Source organism: Triturus cristatus, chromosome 9 (assembly GCF_964204655.1).
Source record: "Triturus cristatus chromosome 9, aTriCri1.1, whole genome shotgun sequence".
Classification (NCBI taxonomy): Eukaryota; Metazoa; Chordata; class Amphibia; order Caudata; family Salamandridae; genus Triturus; species Triturus cristatus.
In genome coordinates, this window is record NC_140592.1 from 1,212,926,215 (window position 1) to 1,212,947,142 (window position 20,928).

The 20,928-nt window shown below is 44.2% G+C and overlaps 1 protein-coding gene across 3 annotated transcripts in view; it reads right to left on the bottom strand.

Annotated features, from left to right (window-relative positions):
- PAPLN (papilin, proteoglycan like sulfated glycoprotein) overlaps positions 1-20,928 on the bottom strand; it is a 487,850-nt gene that overhangs the window by 67,936 nt on the left and 398,986 nt on the right. For 2 of the 3 annotated variants that reach the window (XM_085627249.1, XM_085627250.1), the window contains exons 11-17: positions 18,132-18,258; positions 14,219-14,284; positions 13,310-13,517; positions 8,902-9,078; positions 6,672-6,828; positions 4,029-4,118; positions 1,181-1,292 (exon numbers count right to left, since the gene is read on the bottom strand). In XM_085627249.1, coding sequence (XP_085483375.1) covers positions 1,181-1,292; positions 4,029-4,118; positions 6,672-6,828; positions 8,902-9,078; positions 13,310-13,517; positions 14,219-14,284; positions 18,132-18,258 — 937 coding nt within the window. The remainder of the gene's footprint in view (positions 1-1,180; positions 1,293-4,028; positions 4,119-6,671; positions 6,829-8,901; positions 9,079-13,309; positions 13,518-14,218; positions 14,285-18,131; positions 18,259-20,928) is intronic. The other variant, XM_085627251.1, reaches the window with a different exon arrangement.

Below are 20,928 nucleotides of genomic sequence, written 5' to 3' on the forward strand. Positions count from 1 at the left end.
CTTTCCCTTTTCAAACCATTTGAAGAAACACACTATTAAATTTCATTGCAAAGACATTTCTGGTGTTGACCTCAACTGTGTATCTACTTATTCTAATTGATGGTTTTACAACTTTATTTACATCCTTAAACGTGTGCGCAGAACCTGTCTCAAGCCCCTTAGCGGGGTCCGGCGGATGCTTTGAAGGGGAAACTATACCTCTACAACACATAGGGGCTGCAACCTAAATCCACTATCCTGTTTCCTTTTTAGATCTCCCACGCCGAAAGCAAGTCTACGGCTGGTGAGTTGTTCCCAGAGGGCTTGTGCGCGCTGGTTGTTTGCTTTAACATGCGTGGTCCAGCGACTATAGGTGGGACCAGGGGGCGCATTTTCTAATACTCATATGTTCCCCCTTATAAATCAGACTGATTGTTCGCTTTGAATGATGACCTACATATCACGATTGATTCTGTGATTTACTAAGGGTGAGTGTTGACTACCCAACTTTAACTCTAACTTGCGTACTAAACATTGGTTTCCCATATGGAACACACCTTGATTTATACTTTCCTTATCCATAGGTTGTCATCCCCTACTCCCCCACGCCTGTCCTGATGATGACACGCCTTGACTTCTTAATTAAGCATTGTTTGGGTTGAAACGTCGACAATCTCCTATGGTCCAGATTTATCAAGACTCTGGGTGCAAATGAATGAATAATTTGTATAAGCAACAGTCATTGCGATTTACATAATAGTCTGGCCGTCTCTTCCCTTGTATATACTGTGGTTTTAATCACTCTGTACATAATATATGCACCATGACCTACCACTGAGCACAAATGTCACTTTAGTACACACCACTGTAAGTTTCACCTTGCTTTGACAGCCTTGTTTATAAATGTGTGAGTATATATACATGCTTTAATTTATAAAACACCAGAATGCTCACCAATTTTTGTCAGTGTTCTTTGCCGTGTGTTCCATGGTGTTTAAATATTTCGGATACCATTAATGAAGGTTGTAGATCAATACATAAAAGAAATACCCTTTTTTTATAAAAGAAATACTTCGTAGGCCCGACAGAACAACTGTTTTTCTTTATATATCCATACCCAGGTTCTGAGGGACACAGGGTCACCCCATTGTTGTTTAACCATTTCCATCCCGGGAGTCGCTGGTGTAACCGCTTATCCTACCTTGTACGTCTGCAGCGAGCGTTCTCATGGCGAGGGTCAAGCGCATCACGTCGGTTAGGGAGAAAGTTTGAGTCTTCTTCTGGACGGTCCTGGTTGCTGGGTTGTCTTGGATCTGTTCTTTCATTGGGTGTCGCGTAGGAAGAGGAGGAGAAAAGATGTAAAGTGTCAGTGGCAATTCAACATTTTATATGTAGAGATTAGATAGGAGTCCTCGAGGACAACTCTTTGGCCCTGATTCCGAGTGAAGGTGCTGTTTATCACACCTGACTAACAGTGATACTGTGGGGTTCGATGAATATCATCTATTACGAGTTTTTGGGAAATAACATACAGATTTTGGTGCAATGATTGAATGCAATAAATACCACCACACCCCGAATTCAGATCCCTGCGCAAACAAGTGTTGGAAAACTACAACCAACTTGTAATCAGGGCCTACAGCTAGAAATAATGTCCATCTTTTAGAAATGTAATTCCCTTGACATTTTCATACCAAGGTTATTTTGTATGAGTGTACAGGTACCAGCACATTATAGTTCCCAAAGGAACCGCTTAAGAGCCCTGTACACAAATCTTTATCTGTAATTATGTCTTATTCCTGTCCTAGATCTGAATTACACGTGAATTACACGCTTGATTCAACCTACCAATTTTAGGGACATTCCCTGCTCATTCCCATCCTATTAAAGTTTTTTTCTTGTCCTTGCCAGGAAACATTTTCAAAACTTTACCAGTCTTTGTTAGGGAGGACCTAAGTTTGTGAATGCCTACAAACAAGTAGATTTGTGGGTGTTCATAAACCTGTGGGTCATTCTCAACCTAAAGTGCCCACTCCCTGCTCCAGTTGAAGATGTACACATACGAAAATATGAGTGAGTAAATGTTTTTACAAGTATGAAACAATGTTTTATGAGCTTTAAAAGTGGCTTTTAAAAGACAATCAGTTCTTGTCTGTTGAGAGTACACCCACTGATAGATTTGTGGGGCAGGCCCTCGTTGTTAATATAAACTCTATAACCCCCAAAAATACTTGAAAATCTGCATGTGTAAGTTTAAACCATTGCGTGGGTGCCGATGAACTATTTTAAAAATTCACAATATCTTTTAAGAGTACTCCTGGTAACCTGCAATAGTTTTGGGTTTTCAGGAGAACTTCTTTTTTTCAGAATTCCCACTAAAAACAATGTGATGGAAGTTATCCACGCGTAATTGTACAGAGTGTACAATTTCACATGCAAAGATGCCCGTGCATGGGCATATTGTATTTTTATTGTTATTTTCTCCATAAAGAAACTACCAAGTACATACATACCTTAATGGTAACTATGGGGCTTATTTACACGTCCATTGTGCCGCCGGTGCAGCACTTTTATTGACGCACTGGCAACGCAATGGGCTTCCCCATATTTACAACTACATGTAAAGTCACCCTGCATGACTTTTCATGGCCTGGTAAATATGTTTTGCTTTCACGCATAACTCTATGTGAAAGGGGCGTTCCATAGGCGTTGCTGTGGGTGTTCCCACGCCACATCCATGGAATTGAGCGCATTCCCAGATTAACAACATTTTGTGAAACTGGAAATGCGTCAAAATCCTACGCCTCCCCAGGGGAGGCGTACGGAGGCACAATGTGGGGAAATACTTACATTTCTCCTTGTTTTTTCTATACGTGCTGCAAAGAAAGAGGAAAATGCCTTTAATTATTGTTTTTGTGCAGGACGGTGTCCCTTCCTGCAAAAAAACAAGCAACCCCTCAGTGCAGGCAGCCTTGCAAAAAGACGCACGGGCGTCTGCACTGCCGCACGGCTGCTGTTTGTGCGCGGGAGCAGAGCAGAAGGATAGCAATGAGCCGTATCTTGTAGAAACAGCGCACTCCTGCCCTTTTATTTTGATGCATGGCAGCGCAGCAGGAAGGTTTGCTGCACTGCAGTGTGTCAAACGATTGTAAACGAGGCATCATATATGCAAAAAGCTTTGTGAGTCACATGCTAGAAAGGTCTCCTGCACTGTTTCTAGGCTGCCACATGGTATTTCTTTTTACAGGTTTACAGGTTTTTAACCAATAGCAATATCTCAGGGTCTGGAGTTGGGGCTGGGGATGTATTCAAATCTAGATGCACTGAATACTGGGAGAGATTTTATTAAGCAAGGAGAGGGCGAGAGGGTGTACCCCGCTGCCCTCTAAAGACGTCAGTTAGTGTGGGCGTGTGTTTGGTGGCTCAGCGGTGCCGATCCCCCTGTGGGATGCTGGGAACACGCATCCCAGAGCAGGAACTTCCTCGCCAAGGAGGGTGGGAGGCAGGAACAATTTATGGATGTTTGGTTTTGAAGAGACAAATAGGGGTGCTGCAATGCAGCAGAAAGTGAAGGCAGAGTCCTCCAAGCCAACACGTCTAGACCAGGTAACCAATCGAAAGGCGAGTAAAGTGAAAGTTGAGTACAATAAGAGAAGCCCCAAGTCACGGGCATCAATACATTGCAAGATTAGGAGTAGTGTAAGGGAATCATTGACAGTTTGCCCCTGCAGTGACGTCACATCCCCTGCACTGCTGTCTATATGCTTCTGTGAGGCTATGGGAAAGAGCAAACAGTGGAAGTTACAGAAAGTAAGCAGGGTTCCTGGTTACCTTTTTGCTGCAGTCCTAGTCTCCTAACCCTGAGACCACTGGTGCCAGGGAGGACCAAAAAGCATGCCAAGGGTTGCATCTGATACTCCTTATTGACATACATGTTGTGGGTGAAGCCTTTAGGTATTCTGTCCTTTTGCAAAGATGAAATGACCTGAAGACACAAAAGAGAATAACTTCCAATAGAAAGAATAATGCAGTTATCATCTGTCAATCACCTTTTGACGCAGGGTCCTCGGGCCTGTAGCGAGTAAGAGAGAACTGCTCGGTGTTGTCATAGCCATGGGTATCTTGCATACTGGGTACACCTGTAAAGACAAAGCGTATGACGTCATTCCCTGCCCAAGGTCGTAGACAGGAACATGTGTAAAGGGCATTATAATGGTAGCTCATGGGTAGGAGCATTAATGGTCAATGCAGAGTGGAGTTGTAGAAGACCTCTTTTGATATTGATGGAGTGAGAGGGCAGTGAGTGTGCTGCTCCACTGATTCTTGTTGGAATAAGAGAATACTTGATCCATCTCAGAAGGCGAGGTGGTCTAAATGGCAAATTTTGGGTGTTGAACTATAAGCTTCCATTTCTAATGTGGGGTCATCACATGACTATAGGTACATTTAAAAAAAATATTTTTTAGCTTTTTTTCATAAATATAAAAATAGGCATACCCACATTATGTCAAGAGAAACAACCCATGAAAAATCTGCATCGGAACACAGTCCCTTGTACAGAGAGGTTGGCACGGTGCAATGTGCAACTGGCCAGGAGGCAAGTGGAGGAGGGGCAAGGGGTGGCACCTGAGAATACCATCCTTCTCTGATCCATCCCCGCTAGGGCCAGGGGGACCGCACTCCGCACTCAGTTCAGTGTCTGCTGCTTGCTGTCCATCCCCAGCCCATAAAGTTCCCTCCATCAGCCCCATCTTTTCTCAGACAACCTCTTGCGGCACAGACCATTTTTCAGCCCCCATGCATAGTCCATCCCTGCAATCCATTGTTCCTTCGTGGGGACCTTTTGTACCCCCCAGACCTGTGACGCAGCCCTCTTCACTACTACCAAACCCAACTAACAGAACTGTAACTTCTTACATGGAATATCTACATCCCCGGCATTCCCAAGAGCACACATTGGGGGTTAGGTGAGCTCTCCGCTTCTACTACATCTCCCAATTCTTTCAATATAATCAACCAATATTTCTGAATCTCTAGACACTCCCATATTGTGTGGTAGAATGAGCCCACAGGAGTTTTGCAGTGTAGGCAGGAGTGCAGCGGGATCCTCCCCATCTTTTGTAACCTATCGCGTGCTATATGGACTATGTGCAGGATTTTAAGCTGTATCAGGCGGAACCGTGCCCTGATGGCCACCTCCCATGGGTTTTGATGTAAATCCCTAGTCACTAAAAAAGGTAAACAGGGATTTGAGTCAAATATATCCCTCCCAGAGGCAGACGTAACATTAGAGAAAAGCTTTCTTTTCTCAAAACGTTTCTTATTTTGCATGTGTGCTGAACACATACAAATCTAAAGTAAGTAAAGTGCTAAACTATGTCAAAGCATTGTATTGTGCACTGGAAGGGTCACCTCCAGGACAAAACCTATGCTTGATATCATGCGCAAACCCTTGTACTATGGTGCGTGATGTGTGTGCGTTGGCGCAAGGGAGCCCCAAGTGCATCAACAGAGACAGAGGGAGAAACAGCGCCCTTTCTTGGTTGATACATGCAGTTCTGCTCTCTCCCTTTCATGTAACGCAGCAACTTTGGTTGCTTCACTGCGATGCGTTGCAAGAATTCTTCGTACATTGAGCCCATAATATTTTCAGGAAAGATATAGAAAGTGGGAGCACATCCACCCACATATAATATTTTTGGTGTGTACATTTTATTTGCACAGCGATAAGTAAATGGACATGTAGGACCTGGAATATGACTATTGTAACTATTTTCACCTTTTACTACTACTACTTGGGGGCCGATTCCGATTCCGGTCGGAGCCCTTCCGACCGATTCGGATCATGTCAGCCGGATTCCTTTCTGACCGAGCCATTCTGATGGGCTCGGTCGGTAAGGAAACCGACACGGATTTCCGGATTGTGGACGACAGGCACGGAGAGCCCGTCTGGAAATCTCCCAGTACTTCCCCGGCCGCCTCTTTGCGACCGAGGGAGTATGATGGCAGTTTTTCACTTCCTTTTCGTGCCGGTTTTTCCGGCACGAAAAGGCAGTCGGAAACTGTTTTTAGGGGCCCCCAGTGGGGCCCCCATGGGTGCGAGGCTGCCGTATGGCGGCCTGGGGGCACATATGGTGCCCCTCTGTGGATCCCTGCACCCGGTGGCAGGCACCTTGGGGTGAACTGCACCCCTGCTTTCCAGGATGCAGGCATGCATTCTGCTCGGAATGCATGCTTACATTGTGTTGGATACGAGTGCGACCGAACCCTGTTCGGTCGCATCGTACTAGCTGGGCTGTAACCGACGACAGCAGGTCGGTCGGTTACGACTCCTGCCCGATGTCGGACGGACCTGAGTCCATCCGACATCGGAATCGGCCCCTTAGTATTCTAAAGCACTTTCCAAGTATTTCAAAGCGATAAAAATATACCCAATAAAGAGAGATTCATGAATACCATGAATGGACATATACAAGACAACGCATTTATTTCATACTCCATATCCTCATGCGAACCTATATGAATCGCCTAACAACTCAAAACTTCCAAGCATGTGCAAACTTGTCTTACACGTTGGCCTATTGTTTCTGACTCAGCCAACAGATATGAACAGCAGGATATATTGGATCTAATGCAGACATCGCATTAACCCTTGCACGCTTCCTTCCAAACAACCGCTTGTGAAGACTTACTCTGGCGCTGGTAGCAGGGCTGGGTATTGCAACTCTCGATCATGGTGGGAATCTGCGGCTCTTGGACCTCGCATCTCTCGGGATTGTAGAAATTGCGGTCACTATCAGCGCAGATTACCTGGCGCTTCCTGATACCTGAATTACAGCTCTTCGAACACTAAAATGCAAAGGATGCCACAGTCAACCACAACATATAGGCAGTTTTAACTCATGGTTGCGACATATACTAAACCGCTGGTGAACTGCATCAGGTCAGCCACAAAGAGCTTTGTTTGAGGTGCATGATAGCTAAACATATTTCCACCATAACACCAACCCCCCAAAGTCTATCTGAGGCGTGGGGCCTCGAGTGTGGGCCAGCCTCCTACACCATTATATTCACCAAAGGCTACCCGAGTTAACTGTCGGACAGCACCTGGAGAACTCTACCCGGGGCTTATTCACAATTTTTATCTACTAGTATTTTACTGTCTGTCTCACAGCTTTTTGACACATACACGAACGTTGAAGGGGTTTTCCCCAGGTGTAATGCTTCATCATTAGACAACCCCACGCTCTTCAAAACCCCAGATGGATGGAGAGCGGGCCTGCACCTTAGAGGTAAAAAGGCACTTTCTAAGCTCTTATGAAGCGAGGGATCCACATTGTGGTAAACCAGTATGGATTTTTCTTGGCAGAGTATTAAAACTGGGCATGGAGCGTAGGAGAACTAGTACCCCAACACCATTAAAGTACTAAATAATAATAAAGATAGCAATCCACCAAGATCCCCTGGCAATATCTGCTAGTTATCTGTTACTATAGACACCATCAATACCTTGACCTGCCGATATATAGAGCCCCCTATATAAACTACCAGTATATTGACTAGGCGTGTATATAATGCCATTAGCCACTATGGGCCAGATGTAGGTGGCTAAATACCAGTCAGTAACCCCGAAATTCGGTAAACTTCAGGGTTACCGACCGGTATTTAGCCATTCCTAATGTAGGTGATGATTCGGTAAATACCGTATCGATATTTACCGAAACTGTATTTACCGATTCGGTATTTACCGATTCGGTAAATGCAATGTAGAAAGCACATAAAAGAGTGCTTATGTGCTTTAAGAATTCGTTAATTACCACCAACTTCAAGTTGGTGGTAATTAACGAATTCCTTTCAAAATTCACTTTTGAATCTTTTTTTAAGTGCCATGTGGCACACATCCATGCCCTTAGGGCATGTATGTGCGCCACATGTGCACACAGGCACATTTCAGGGGTGCAACAGGGTGTCCTTTGGACACCCTGGCACCCTTGAAATACCTCCCGGTATTACCGATTCGGTAATACCGAATCGCTAATACAGAATGGAATTAGATTCATTCCTATGGGCCTCCAAGCCCATAGGAATGAATGGGGAGGCATTCCTTATTACCGAATCGGTATTACCGATTCGGTGATAAGGAATATTAAGGAATCGGTATTTTTTACTGATTCATTACCTACATTGGAAATACTGATTTCTTAATACCGAATCGGTAAAATTCGGTATTAAGAATTCGGTATTTGTGGATTACCTACATCTGGCCCTAAATCATCTATAAATCTTCATCATCTCTAAACCTTACAGAGCGCTTCACAACCCTATCCCTTACCTAACCCCAAACACGGCACCCTAACCCTAATCATTACTCTATGTCTTTGCCTCGTCCCACGCCTAAATATAAAGTTAAACAAAAGGCTAATCCTAATTTAAAACCTTATGCTAAATCTTATTGTAAACCTAAGCCTACTCCTTCACCAAAACTAACCTCAACACTCATCCTAACATTAAACCTATTCCTAAGCCTAGCCCTAACCATAAATATAACCTGGAACCTAACAATCCCTCTAGATATGGATTGTAACCCAAACCTCAGTATCAACCTTAATTGAATCATAAACCTAATCCTAAATGTATCAATAAATTTACAACTAAACTTTAGCTGAACCCAAGCCCTAACCATAAACCAAACACTTACCCTAACCCAAATCCTACCAGTGTCAATGTGGTTTTACGTAGATGTATTGCATTCAGTGCAGTGGGATGTGCTGATGGTTTCTAAGTTAGGGGTCGTTGGCATGACGATGTGCCTAAAATGCTGCAACAATACAAAGGTGCCATGCATTCTACAGCTACTTAGGAACTAGAGAGGACCTTTCGCATGCCCTGATATGCGCGATATAGACGCGTTGTCACACTTACCAACCCCCATTCTCCAATATGCCAGCCAATTTCCTGGATGCAGTTCTCTCCGACGCAGGGCTGTCTGTCTGCCGGCTTTGCTGCCAGGAAGCATGCAAAGTCCTGTATGGGAGTGCCGGTCTCTGTTCTGCAGCTGACAGTCCGTTCTTGAACTCCTTCCCCACAGCTTGCCGAGCACTGAAACAAATGTCCCAATAGTCTTAAGAACAGCCCTTATTTGCTTTACCAGTGATTATTATTACCGACAATTTAAAGGAACACACAAAGTGGAAGACCAGCAAAGTATGGGAGATCCATGCAGGACTTCATCAACAGGGCTGTGCTGGAAGAAGTGGGTAAGGTTACAGCTGGCCAATGGTTGATTCCAAGCGGGAAACTAAACTTGAGTTAGAAGAGCCTCAACTGGAAGCAAGGGTCAATTTGGGGGAATAAGGGTCTGTGTAAAATATTCGCTGGCTGTGCAGAAGGGAAGTGAGATGTGTGGGCCTTTGGCCTGCTTTAATGTGCCAGATCCCTGAGAGTAGGGCTATTAAGTTCCCCCCACTAGGAAGTGCAATCCGAAGAGCAGGGTTGCCGCACGGTACCAGGATATGGGAGAATTGTTCACATGTGATGAGAAATCCATTAATCCCAGTTTCAGGTGATTCATCTATTCCAATTGCATCTTTACACTGGATCTTTAAACAGGATAAATAACCTCTCTATGTGTATGGTATTTCTATAGCATACACCTAGCCAAAAAGCAATGGAGTGCTGTATATGGTCAAAGGCGCGCCTAAAGTCAGGGAGTAATAGGAGAGGAACCTGGGCTGTGGACTATGCATTATGTGCATTACGATGAAGTGTTCTTTAAAGAGGCGAGTCTCCAACTCATTGCTAAATTGGAGCAGCATCTATGGGGAAAGTAGAGGAGGGCTGGTGCACTGAGCCCACAAAACCAGATTTAAAAATGAAGAAGAGCACATATAAGATACAGGCAGTGGGAGCTCAGCTTCTGGCCGGCCATGCACCCCACCATAAATATTAAGGAGTGTGACTACAGGTGTCCCTGAACTGAATTACATCCTTGTGTCAGTGGGAAAAAACAGGGAGCCAGGCATTAATAAATTAAGGAAGTCATCTGAATTGCAGGGGGAACTGGAAGTAGATGTCATCCTAATAAAGTGGGCGAAAAAAAGTTCAGCAACAACAAAAGGCTATAGAAGGTATGGAAGGCAAAACACCCCAGAGAATTAGTCAAATAAAGACTCCCTCCCGCAGATAGGCTGAGATGGGAAGCCAGTTAATTGGAGGAAAGACTTAAGAGAAGCAACACTATTGGAGAGTTGAATTGATATTGCAGTTGGCATTGGTTTCTCTATTTTCCCTATATCCCTTCTGCCATATTTTTCTTTGATCTTATAATGTTTTCTGAAGGGGGGCTGACCAGGCGTATAAATATAATAAAATAACGGGACAATGATGAGTCGATACAGGGTGGATGCTTAATTAAAAGAGTGACTAAGAATGAGTGTAGCCGTAACCAGTTCAGAGATATTAAAAATAACTTTAGGATTACAGCTCTATTCCACAGTTCGCAAGCTAAAATGGTTATCTATTCTAGTTTTGGCAAAACTTCCCATATAGGTAAGAAACAACAGACCAATGTTAATGTATGAGATTTCAGTACTTTGGAGGCTTCTGTAGACAGTCAAAGAGCACAAAGACTTTAACTTTACCCAAGGCACAAGTCGAAGGTACACGCTGGTAGACGGCGTCTACCCACTATTTTCATAGGGTGGACGCCGTCTACCCTGCCAAGAGTTAGGGCCCAACAATACAATGCTAAACTTGATACATTCAGCAGCACCTGCAGGTTGTCTGCTTTTGTTCTGAGCCGCAACGTGTAGGCGGGGAGGGTGCTTATCAGATTCCAGCTGGGTCCATAACAAAGGTTGAAGTTAAGGGGTCCTCAGGACTACTTTTGATAGAGTATCCTGGCTAGGAGCTAACGGGAGCCTCACACATAAATGCAACAGGGGGAAACAAAGTATTGTTGCCAATTCACAGGTAATAACGTGAGGCATGCTTATGACTTTATTCAGTCCTTGTATATAAGAGATTTGCATGCTCTGTAAGAATGTCAGATGTGTGGGTCTGCAAGCACATAAGGTCATCATTGCTTTTCAACATTTGATAGCATTTAAAGATTGCAGCGGCTACAACCTTACAGTCTGAAATGTACTTACTAATGGCACCTTTGTGAGCATATTAGATATATCGAAAGTGGACTAGTCCACCAGATCTTAGTCTGTGGGACACGGATCCCAGCGGGTCCACGACACCTACTAAGGGGGACCTACACTGTTTAAAAAAATCTATAATATTGGGAGATTAATAAAGTATATATACATAAAAAACAAAATGTAAAATGTAACATTTTAAAACACTCTATAAAGGTGAATCCATTTGAAAGTGGAGGCTATAGATTAAATTACAATCCTTAGCTTGACTCGTGGGAGCAGCTCAAGTGCAACAAACAGAATCTAGTATGGACGAATGAAGGCTCTAACTGAGGCACTGCTGTGCAAGGACAAAAAGACACCCGGCACTAGGAGCAAAAACAGACTGAGGGGCCGAATCACAAATGGCGTCTGTGATGGGTGATTGCAGTACTGAGGTCCCCCCACGAGTGCTGGGCCTCCCCTTCTACTGCGGGGCGTCCGCCATGAGTTCGGAGGCCCTCTGTGGATCAGCTCCTGTGTGATATCCTACAACTTAGCATGTAGCTTCACCTTTTAGAAATAAAACTAAACTTTGAAAAGCTCCATCCTTGTGTATTTGTTTGATGTATACTTGTTTTTGTATTTCTGGGTATTGTTTTGAGGTCCACATCATAGAAATTGATTAGCTCGTGGTCCCTGGGCTTTCAATAGTGGTTCAGTCAGGGTCCAGAGAAGTCATAAGGTTACCACATGCCGGACTATGATGCATAGACTGCCTTACTGAGGAGACAAAAATAATTACATGTAGACTATCAATCAATCAATCAGGGGTTTATAAAGCGCACTACTCACCCATGAGGGTCTCAAGGCGTTGGGGGGAGGGGGGGTGCAGCTCCGGATCAGTCGAAAAGCCAGGTTTTGAGGTCCTTCCTGAAAATGTGCAGGGATCGGGGAGCGTCTGATGTTTACTGGGAGCTCGTTCCAGGTCTTGGCTGCAATGTAGGAGAAGGCTCTCCCGCCTGCTCTGTTTCTGCAGATGCGGGGGATCTCTGCCAGGGTGAGGTCGGCGGAGTGGAGGTTCCTCTCAGGTACATGGAAGGAGACTCTCTTGTTGAGGTATTCATGTCCGATGCTGTTGAGGGATTTGTAGGCGTGGGTGAGGAGTTTAAAAGTAACCCTCTTCTCGACGGGGAGCCAGTGGAGTTCTCGTAGGTGTTGGGTCATGTGTTTGTGACGCGGCGTGCCGACGATGAGTCTGGCTGCGGAGTTCTGGATGGTTTGGAGTTTGTGTAGGAGAGTTCTGCTGGTTATGAGTGCGTGGATGACGATCTTTCTGCATTCGGGGGGGATCCATTTGAAGGTCTCGCGGAGGATGCACCGGCAGTTGAAACTGGTGGAAGCGACGGCGTTGATCTGACGGGTCATGGAGAGGGAGGAGTCGAGGATGATGCCGAGGTTTCGTGTGTGGTCTGTAGGGGTGGGTGGACTCGCATGGGTGGGGGGCCACCAGGTGTTGTCCCAGGCGGAGGTGGAGGATCCAAGGATGAGGACCTCGGTTTTCTCGGAGTTGAGCTTCAAACAGCTGTCCTTTCTCCAGGCTGCGACGTCCTTCATTCCTTCCTGGAAGCAGCGCCTGGTGTTCTCGGGATTTTTCATGAGCGAGAGGATGAGCTGGGTGTCGTCGGCGTAGGATACTATGCTGAGCCCATGCTGTCTGACGATGGCGGCAAGGGGGGCCATGCAGATATTGAAGAGCGTGGGACTGAGCGATGATCCAACAGGAAGTTGCAAACAGGATTGCCAGGAGTTGCACTTCTCATGGGACTCTAACCCAAGTACCAATGTTGCTTTGAGGGCTCAGCCTCTGTTGGTGGGGCTTGTGGCAGCTTTGAAATGTGTTGTATGCTAATCAATACACCCACTAGATGACAGTGTGCATTGTATCTAGGAAGGTGTCCTAAGTCGCCTATTGGGAATTATGCTTGGCTCTTGTTTCTAAAGTAAATCAGAGCTTCAGTATCTCACCGACCGAGCTCAAATTGAGACACACCACGTCAAAGTTCAACCTTGAACATGCTAAGTACATTCTGTGTTATAGAAAATGCTTAGTACAGAGAACTCTTTTTAACATGCAATGCTCAGCCTAAATGGTAGCACGGGAGACCCAAGTGGAGGAGACAAAAACGTATGGAGTGTGCACTCACCTCTGACCATGGACCAACGCTCCACGTTGCACAGGATCGTAGACTACAAGCTTGCTGGCTGTGGGGTTTCTCCGAGAAGGCAGCACACTCAGCATCACTCACCACCGTTTGAGCACTTCTTCCATCGTAGGAGACGCAATAAACCGAGCGAGACTGCGTTCCACCACCACATGTGGCAGAGCAGGGCCCCCACTCGCTGACCTTCCAGCTGTAGGTAACACAGGGGGCACAAAGGCATTGAACTGGCACAGTTAATGACATTACCAGGAAGAGGGCTGCCATATCACACACTGGGACAGAGCAGGCTATAGTTATCCATTGTAGAATTTTGGCTATGAAAAAACCTATCGATTTGAAGACATACCTGTGACACATTTCAATTTTTGTAGAATGCCATGCCCAGAGCATATGGTATGCCAGGTAGAGAGAGTGCCCCCCTAGCAGGTCCACCTTCCTTATTTAGATTTCAATGCTTAATTATATATATTGATGTTTACTAAGTGAACTGATCTATCCTAAAAACCAATCCTCTTTAAAACCAGCCTGCTTTGTCCCAGTCATGAGCGACAGCACCAACACACCACAAACTCCCCCACAAGGCATGGCAGATGTGCCTCTGACCATCAGTCTGAACTGCACCAAGCCAACTATGTTCCAGCAAGCCCCATTCTACAGTGCTCAGCAGCATCACCAAAGCTCTCCTTGGGCAAGCGGAAGCAGAATACAACCCGTAGACAAAAAACACATGGCAAGGAAATGCCACCAAAGGAAGCACCTGATTGGTTCACCCGCAAGATATTGTATTTCCTGCAGCATTTTTGTCGAAAAAGAGAAGAGGTACAACAGTGCAAATGCACAGATGATGAGCAGAAATAAAAAAAAATCTGGTGTTTCTGCTTTCCTGGTTACCTGTTCATTTTTGTGGTCCAACCTCCACTGCGGCTCCACAATGCCGGTTGATGTATGTAAGACATCCTTTTGCACAGAACAAACACGCGTGTTACACAGGTATTTAGTTAAGTCAACACATTACGTTTCTTGGGTTGGATGGGGTTGGGAGAAATACTCTCTGCCCTTCTAAAACACCATTGTCACGTGCAAGAGACAGTCACAATTGCCAGGTATTTCCGACTAATACAGAGCGTTGGCCTGAGGGTGCGTGCAGACCACGATTGAGAAATATATTGTTTAAACTAAAAATGGAGCTCCCCTGCAAATACAATTCTCAACTCTAACTAGAACACTAAAAAACGTTTCTATATTTAAACATGGCCTATTCACAAAGATAAATTTAAATGTGTAAATGTACTCATGTGTAAATCTACTATTGCACCTCGGTGTAAAACTACACTTTATGCTATTCTCCACTTCCGAGTGTAGATTTACACCGAAGGGTTGACTTAGATGTTTCTAACTCCAGGTAGAGCCTCCTACTACAGTAAGTGCGAGTGTAAAGTTACTACTAATACATTTCCACACATAGCTGCAGATCGCTGACCTCCGCCACCCAGATGGACAGCGGCCGAGGGCCACCCGCCAAATCATAATTCAAACCCAGAGTCTTTGAAGGGTTATTGACCCTCGACTTTACTTTCATATTTGAAACTCCTCTAATTAAAATAAATTGAGTGAGCAGACAAAGAGCAATCATACATATTTGGGGTCTGTACTGTGTTGAAACACTCTTAAGTTGTATTTGGAGCACATATTGTTGACTTCAAAAGAACAGTATGAGCAACAAAGGTACATGGGGCCAGAAGTACAAAGCCATTTTGAGATCACAAACCCTGCCACTTCCAACATCACATGAACCGTAAGACCAAAATGGCGTATTTCTATTTCTTAAACCAATTTTGCAAGTCAGAAAAGGCTTTCCAACTTGCAAAATGTGTTTTGCGACATGCTGTAATTCGCAATTAAGAGGTGGCATGAGTCACAATGTTCTTTACCAATGGTTGGCGACTGCAATTACGGTCATTAACCATTGATAAGTTAATGACACCTGAAATGAGGTGGTAAATGAGTCCCAAATAGGACCCTTTCCATCAGTGAATCCTGTCAGGCGACACTGTGGGAAGGAGGCAGTGGTCCACGTGGCCACTACCTGCCCCCCCATTGGATTCCCAAATGAAAACTTTTTTTAAAAGTTGCACTAGTTCCTTTAAAAAAACATGGGCTGCTTTTTCTGCTTAGGAATGCAAAAACAAAGATGGTGGTCCGCTATTTCTTGCTGGCCACCATTTCTGTGGTTGTACGCAAACAAACAAGGTCACAAATAGTGGCCAGCTGAATTAATGTCCATTACACAGGTTGTGCTGCTAACCCCTGTGACAGAAGATTTTGCGATGCAACTTAATAGTACATAGCTCATATCACAAAATTAAAGACTTTTTGCAAAAAGTCAGTGCAAAATTAGTGACCATTTTTTGTGACCAGTCTTTTAGTACATCTGGCCCAAACACATTTGACAGAAAGTTGATGGATAATTACGCCTGGATAGTGATTGTGTTTGTAGTGAGTATGTATCAAGACGTAGTGTGGTTTGAATGATGGGTAGCTGTCATTGTTTTCATAGAATTTTAACAACCTTTTCAAAATATTGGCCGTATCCATTTTTAGAAAGGATTAGATATGGGTATATATGTAAATTATGGAAATTCTTCCCAGTAGGGGCGGCTCATCCATAGGAGCGTGGGGGTGTTGACCTCCTACTGCGAGCCACTACACCCCAGACAGACTCCATATCCAATGCATTTTGTTCTGTAGGGAATAGGGGCGGGGCTACAGAGAAATGTGTCGATGATTGACTGAGGCTGTGTTAATGAACTGCGCATGTCAGATTGGCCGTGTTTTTGCTGTGGCCAGCCTGACATGCACAGTTCTAGCTCCATTATCAACACTACGTGGGACCTGGAAGAGCTATACCACAGCCTTATCAGTCTCCGACGAAGCGTTGTGTTTCTGTGACGCAGCCAATCTTAGCACTGCTCTTATGCTGTTTGGTATTAAAAGCAGCATGACAGCAGTGCTTGGATTGGCTGGAATGCTATTACCCAGCATGCATATCTTTGCCTGGCACATTTGTATTGCAAAGGTGACCGGTGCACATTCTATATGATTAAAAAGTGACTATATATATAGAATGTGCCCCCATCACCTCTGCAATGCAAATGTAAGCATATCCGTACTTTAGAAAATCATTTTACTTTTATGTGCTGCACGTGCCCCACCACTTTTAAAAGTCGCTGTTTCCAAGCAATAGTGTGGTGGTGGTGTAAGTGTAGAGCATGTGTTCTTAGCCAGTAGCTTGCTACGTGGAATTTTACTTTTTATGCATTCAAGACTTTCTAATTTCAAAGAATGTATGTGCTGCTTCATATGAGGAGCCATCCAGTGTAGAGCCACTATACCTTACCCACCTAAGCTTAGAAAGTGTCATTGAAGACCCAATAGCTAACAGTGACCTGCTGGTTCTGACAATCACGGTTCTAAAGGAAGATTCCTCAAACTAGGATCTATTCACAAAACTGTATATCCATGTAATCTGGACTTTAATGCACAAATGAATTTTCATAAATAATGTTACATCAGAATGTAGGCGTAGGAAGTGGACGTTCCAGAGCAGGGAAGTCTTGGATAGTTGGTGAACACACTCAAATGTACGCGGTATTGAGGCATTCACAAACCTAATAAGCACATCCCTGCCTGGACATGGTCTGTGATTTATTCTGTCAAGTGCAGGAGTAAATTTGTATTTAGAGAGCAGATGGGGTAGCAATATCCCTAAACATTTGTAGGGGTTGTAAAGGAAATATATTTTCCCCTTTGAACAATTGTATTTCTGAGGTACGTTTATGCATGTGTAAATGTACATCATGGAAATGTACACATACATGCATGGGAACAAATTTATCATTGAGTGGCGCCGCCCTTGCGCCACACAAGGGTGATGCAACTACTAAGTTAGATTTACCACGTCACGCAAGCTTGCCTTGGGTGGCCCTGTCTGGCTTGATAAATCCAGAGCACCCCAAGGCAGCACAAATCGCCACCTTGCATTACTCTGACCTAGGGAGGCGTTCCATGGGTGAAGCGTGGGTGCTACCATGCATCCACCCATGGATATTGGTGCATTTCCTGGTTTACAATTATCGGTAGACCTTGGAATGCGTCAAAATGCTACACCTTCCCAGGTGGGTCATGACAAGGATAAGTATATGTTTCTCCTCGTTTTTTCCTCTTTCCCTGTGTGCTGCATTCTGCACCCCACATAGAAAGAGAAAAATGCCTCGGATGACTGTTTTTGTGCAGGAAGGTTCCTGCACAGAAACAATCCTGTCTGCAACACAGGCATGCTTGCACCAGAGTGCAAGGGTGCCTGCACTGACTCCAGGCAGCACATTGTGAGCCAGCGCAAGGAAAGGACAGAAATTTGCTGAATAATGTTAAATACAGCGCAATCCTACCCTTTTCCTTTCAGGCAGCGCAGCGTAGCAAGGTGGCGTGCTGTGCTGCGTGAAATAATTATAAATTTGCCCCATGGTATCTAATATGAATAACATAGAATTCACAAAATAACTCCACAACTATGCCTGGGAATATGTGACAGTCACATATTCCTAAGAGCTGTGGAATGCTGTGTGAATTGCATGATAGTCAGAAATATTGTCCACATGGAGGAGGAAAGCTAGGGGGTTAAATATACAACTACTTTTTGAGAATCTGATCCACTGTGTGAAGTCTAAGACTTGGGGCCCTTATAAATGGCTCCCTCCTGAATGCAGAGTGTGAGTGGTGGGACGGTGTCCTCCTCATGTCTCACCGTTTCGTCACAGGGCAGGAGTGCATGCTGCAGGTCCTGTTATTTTCGGGCGGTCTGCTGTTCTGACACATGTAATCGGGATATGCCTCGTTGTCAATCGTGCAAAACACTAGTCGCGACTGGTAACCTAAAGAGGGAAAGAAAGAAGAAAGTTCACAGCATTAACCTTGATAAAGAGTTGAATTTGTCATAACAAATTAAAAACAAAGAAAAGCTTGAGAACTTAGATGGTTCATCATATAATAAAGTGTTCTGGGTATTCATTTAAGTACTTGATTATTTACTTATTGACACAGAAGTGCTGTACAGTAGGACAACAGCAGCAGAGAGATTCAGGTATAGTACAAAGGTGCTGTATCCTTTAATAAACCATTGCAAGATACATACTTGAGTTTTATGATTGGGTCGCCATATAGCTCACACAAGTGGAAGGCAAAAGAATTGAAAAATATCAGAATATTCATATATTGGGCAAAGCTCAAAGTGGCTGCAATGCTTTGTCATTTTTCCTCCCCTTTTAGAAGAGGCTGTGGTGTCATTTCTCCTTTGAGTTTAAATGTTGGATCTTCCCTTAATATGTGCCCAGATCTGCAAACATTTCAGGTCTTTTTTAGTTTTCCTAAGTCTTATGCATAATATTTGTAACTTTCTTGGCCAAACAGGATGTCAACTACGTGCAACACTTTAACCCCTTCCCCGCTCATGACGGAACCGCTCCGTCATGAGCCACGGTTGCCGTGTGCTCATGACGGAACGGTTCCGTCATGCCACGCCCGTTGGCGGCCGCTCCGCCCACGCGGCGCTGTTTCCCCGCCTGTGCGGGGGGACAACGCAACTGGGCGGAGTCATGACGGAACCGTTCCGTCATGAGCACAGCTCAACCGTGGCTCATGACGGAGCGGCTCCGTCATGAGCACAGCGCCACCGCGCTGCCCCCCCGCACCCCCAGCGCCGCGGCGGAATTCCCGCCGCGGCGAAGGGGTTAAATCCTGTATTCCAGGTTATATCCTAGGATATATTTTGGTTACAGCACAACCGCCTTCCAATCCTATTTTGAGGCAAAGGCATGGCGGAGCAATGGTGCAAACTCATATCCTTCCGTTAAAACTAGTCCCTCATCGTGGAGAACTCTCTGTGGGGTGCTCTTCAAACTCCACTGCAGAAAAATAAAAATATCCAGTTTCTAAAGGGAATCAAATTTACAATTCAAAGATTGCAAATTTTACATCTACTCATCAAACCAAGCATGATTTGCTCAAGCCAATCAGCAGAGAGACTGCCTTGGAAGGGCATAGCTGAAAGACATGGGATTTACTTGGGGTGTGTTCTGAATAGCCACTCAGGATTATCCATGTCTTCATATCTATTGTCCTCATACTACTGTTGCTTGTTTTCAATAAGGATCATACTGGGGTTCTGCGATACTTCTGAAGCAAGCTGTTGAGAACATTACGTACTAGTAAATCTAAACTAAGATGTGTAGATATTGACTGCAAATCATGGCTGCCAAGCTCATGTCGATCTTCTATATTTTTATCTCCTCCAGCACGCAGATTAATAGTTTTGTCCAGCAAAGATGTAGTGCAGGTCTGCACTACCGATGGCCATAACTGTTTTCTAGTGCAGTTTATGGACCTTATGAAAATGATTCCATAGATATCAGCAGTAAGAAGCAGATGGGGCTTTAGGAAGTGATATAGACAGATAGCCAAAATATTCATTTGGTTGTATTTAGTCTCATTACAGAAACAAGATGAGTTGACGCCATAAAAATTGATAGATTTCACTTTGATTTAACTGAATCAATGATCTTTTTAAGATGCAAATTCACAGGTTCTAGATGCATTTTGTAATTTTTTTACCTAAACTAAAAGGAGAGTAGGAGCATGTGCCAACATCACAAACTTTATATTCATTTTTAATTACCACGCTTGTTCTTGATATGCTAGTAATGAATGTGTCAGTTTTGTTGAGTTGTTATTATAATCATGTGATTGATATTTAGGGTATTTAAAATCAAGCAACCTGCACAGAAAGGCCCTCAGTAGAATAAAAAAAACACCTCATCTCGTTCCATTTCTCAAATAAAAAGCCAAACAGGTAATGGGCAGGCTGGGTAATGGCACTCCTCAGCTTACTTGAGATAGGTATCTCTGTACTATGGTCAATAATCTTCCTATCTGACTATTTGAAAATTAAAATCAATTATTTTAAAAGTTTTGTCCATGTTAGATGACAACCAATGTTATCCGAGAATCATGAGAATGGCAGCAAAGGAGGCTAGGATCACCTTACCAGAGCACAATGCTGTCCATGACATGATTCAAAGCTGCTGGATACTTTACAACCTTTTCTAACCCTTTCATAATGCAAGTTATTCAGTATGTAATGAACATATGACTCAACGTGTTAAGACGGCTGGGGGGTTATAGCATACGGTTTCAACATGGCACCAAACTAATAATCATGATGAAAGTGAGTTCCAATGCACAGATGCAATTAATACTCATACGCCGACATGTGTTATTTGATACTGGTCTGTACATCAATAAGACCTATATTACTGTGATCAAAGGAGACTGAATGGTTACATGATTGGACGATGCGCACATTGCTATTGGTGTTAATTAAGAAAAAGCCTGCTTATTGCCTCAGTATTCTTGGGAGCATTTGCGGCATCAAGGACACTGCTTCATCTTCCATGACATTGTATGTGTTTCATTTTAGGGTTAAATATGTTTGTTAAACAAAACACAACAGGAGATCAGATCCCAAATGTCAACAGAATAGACTTACC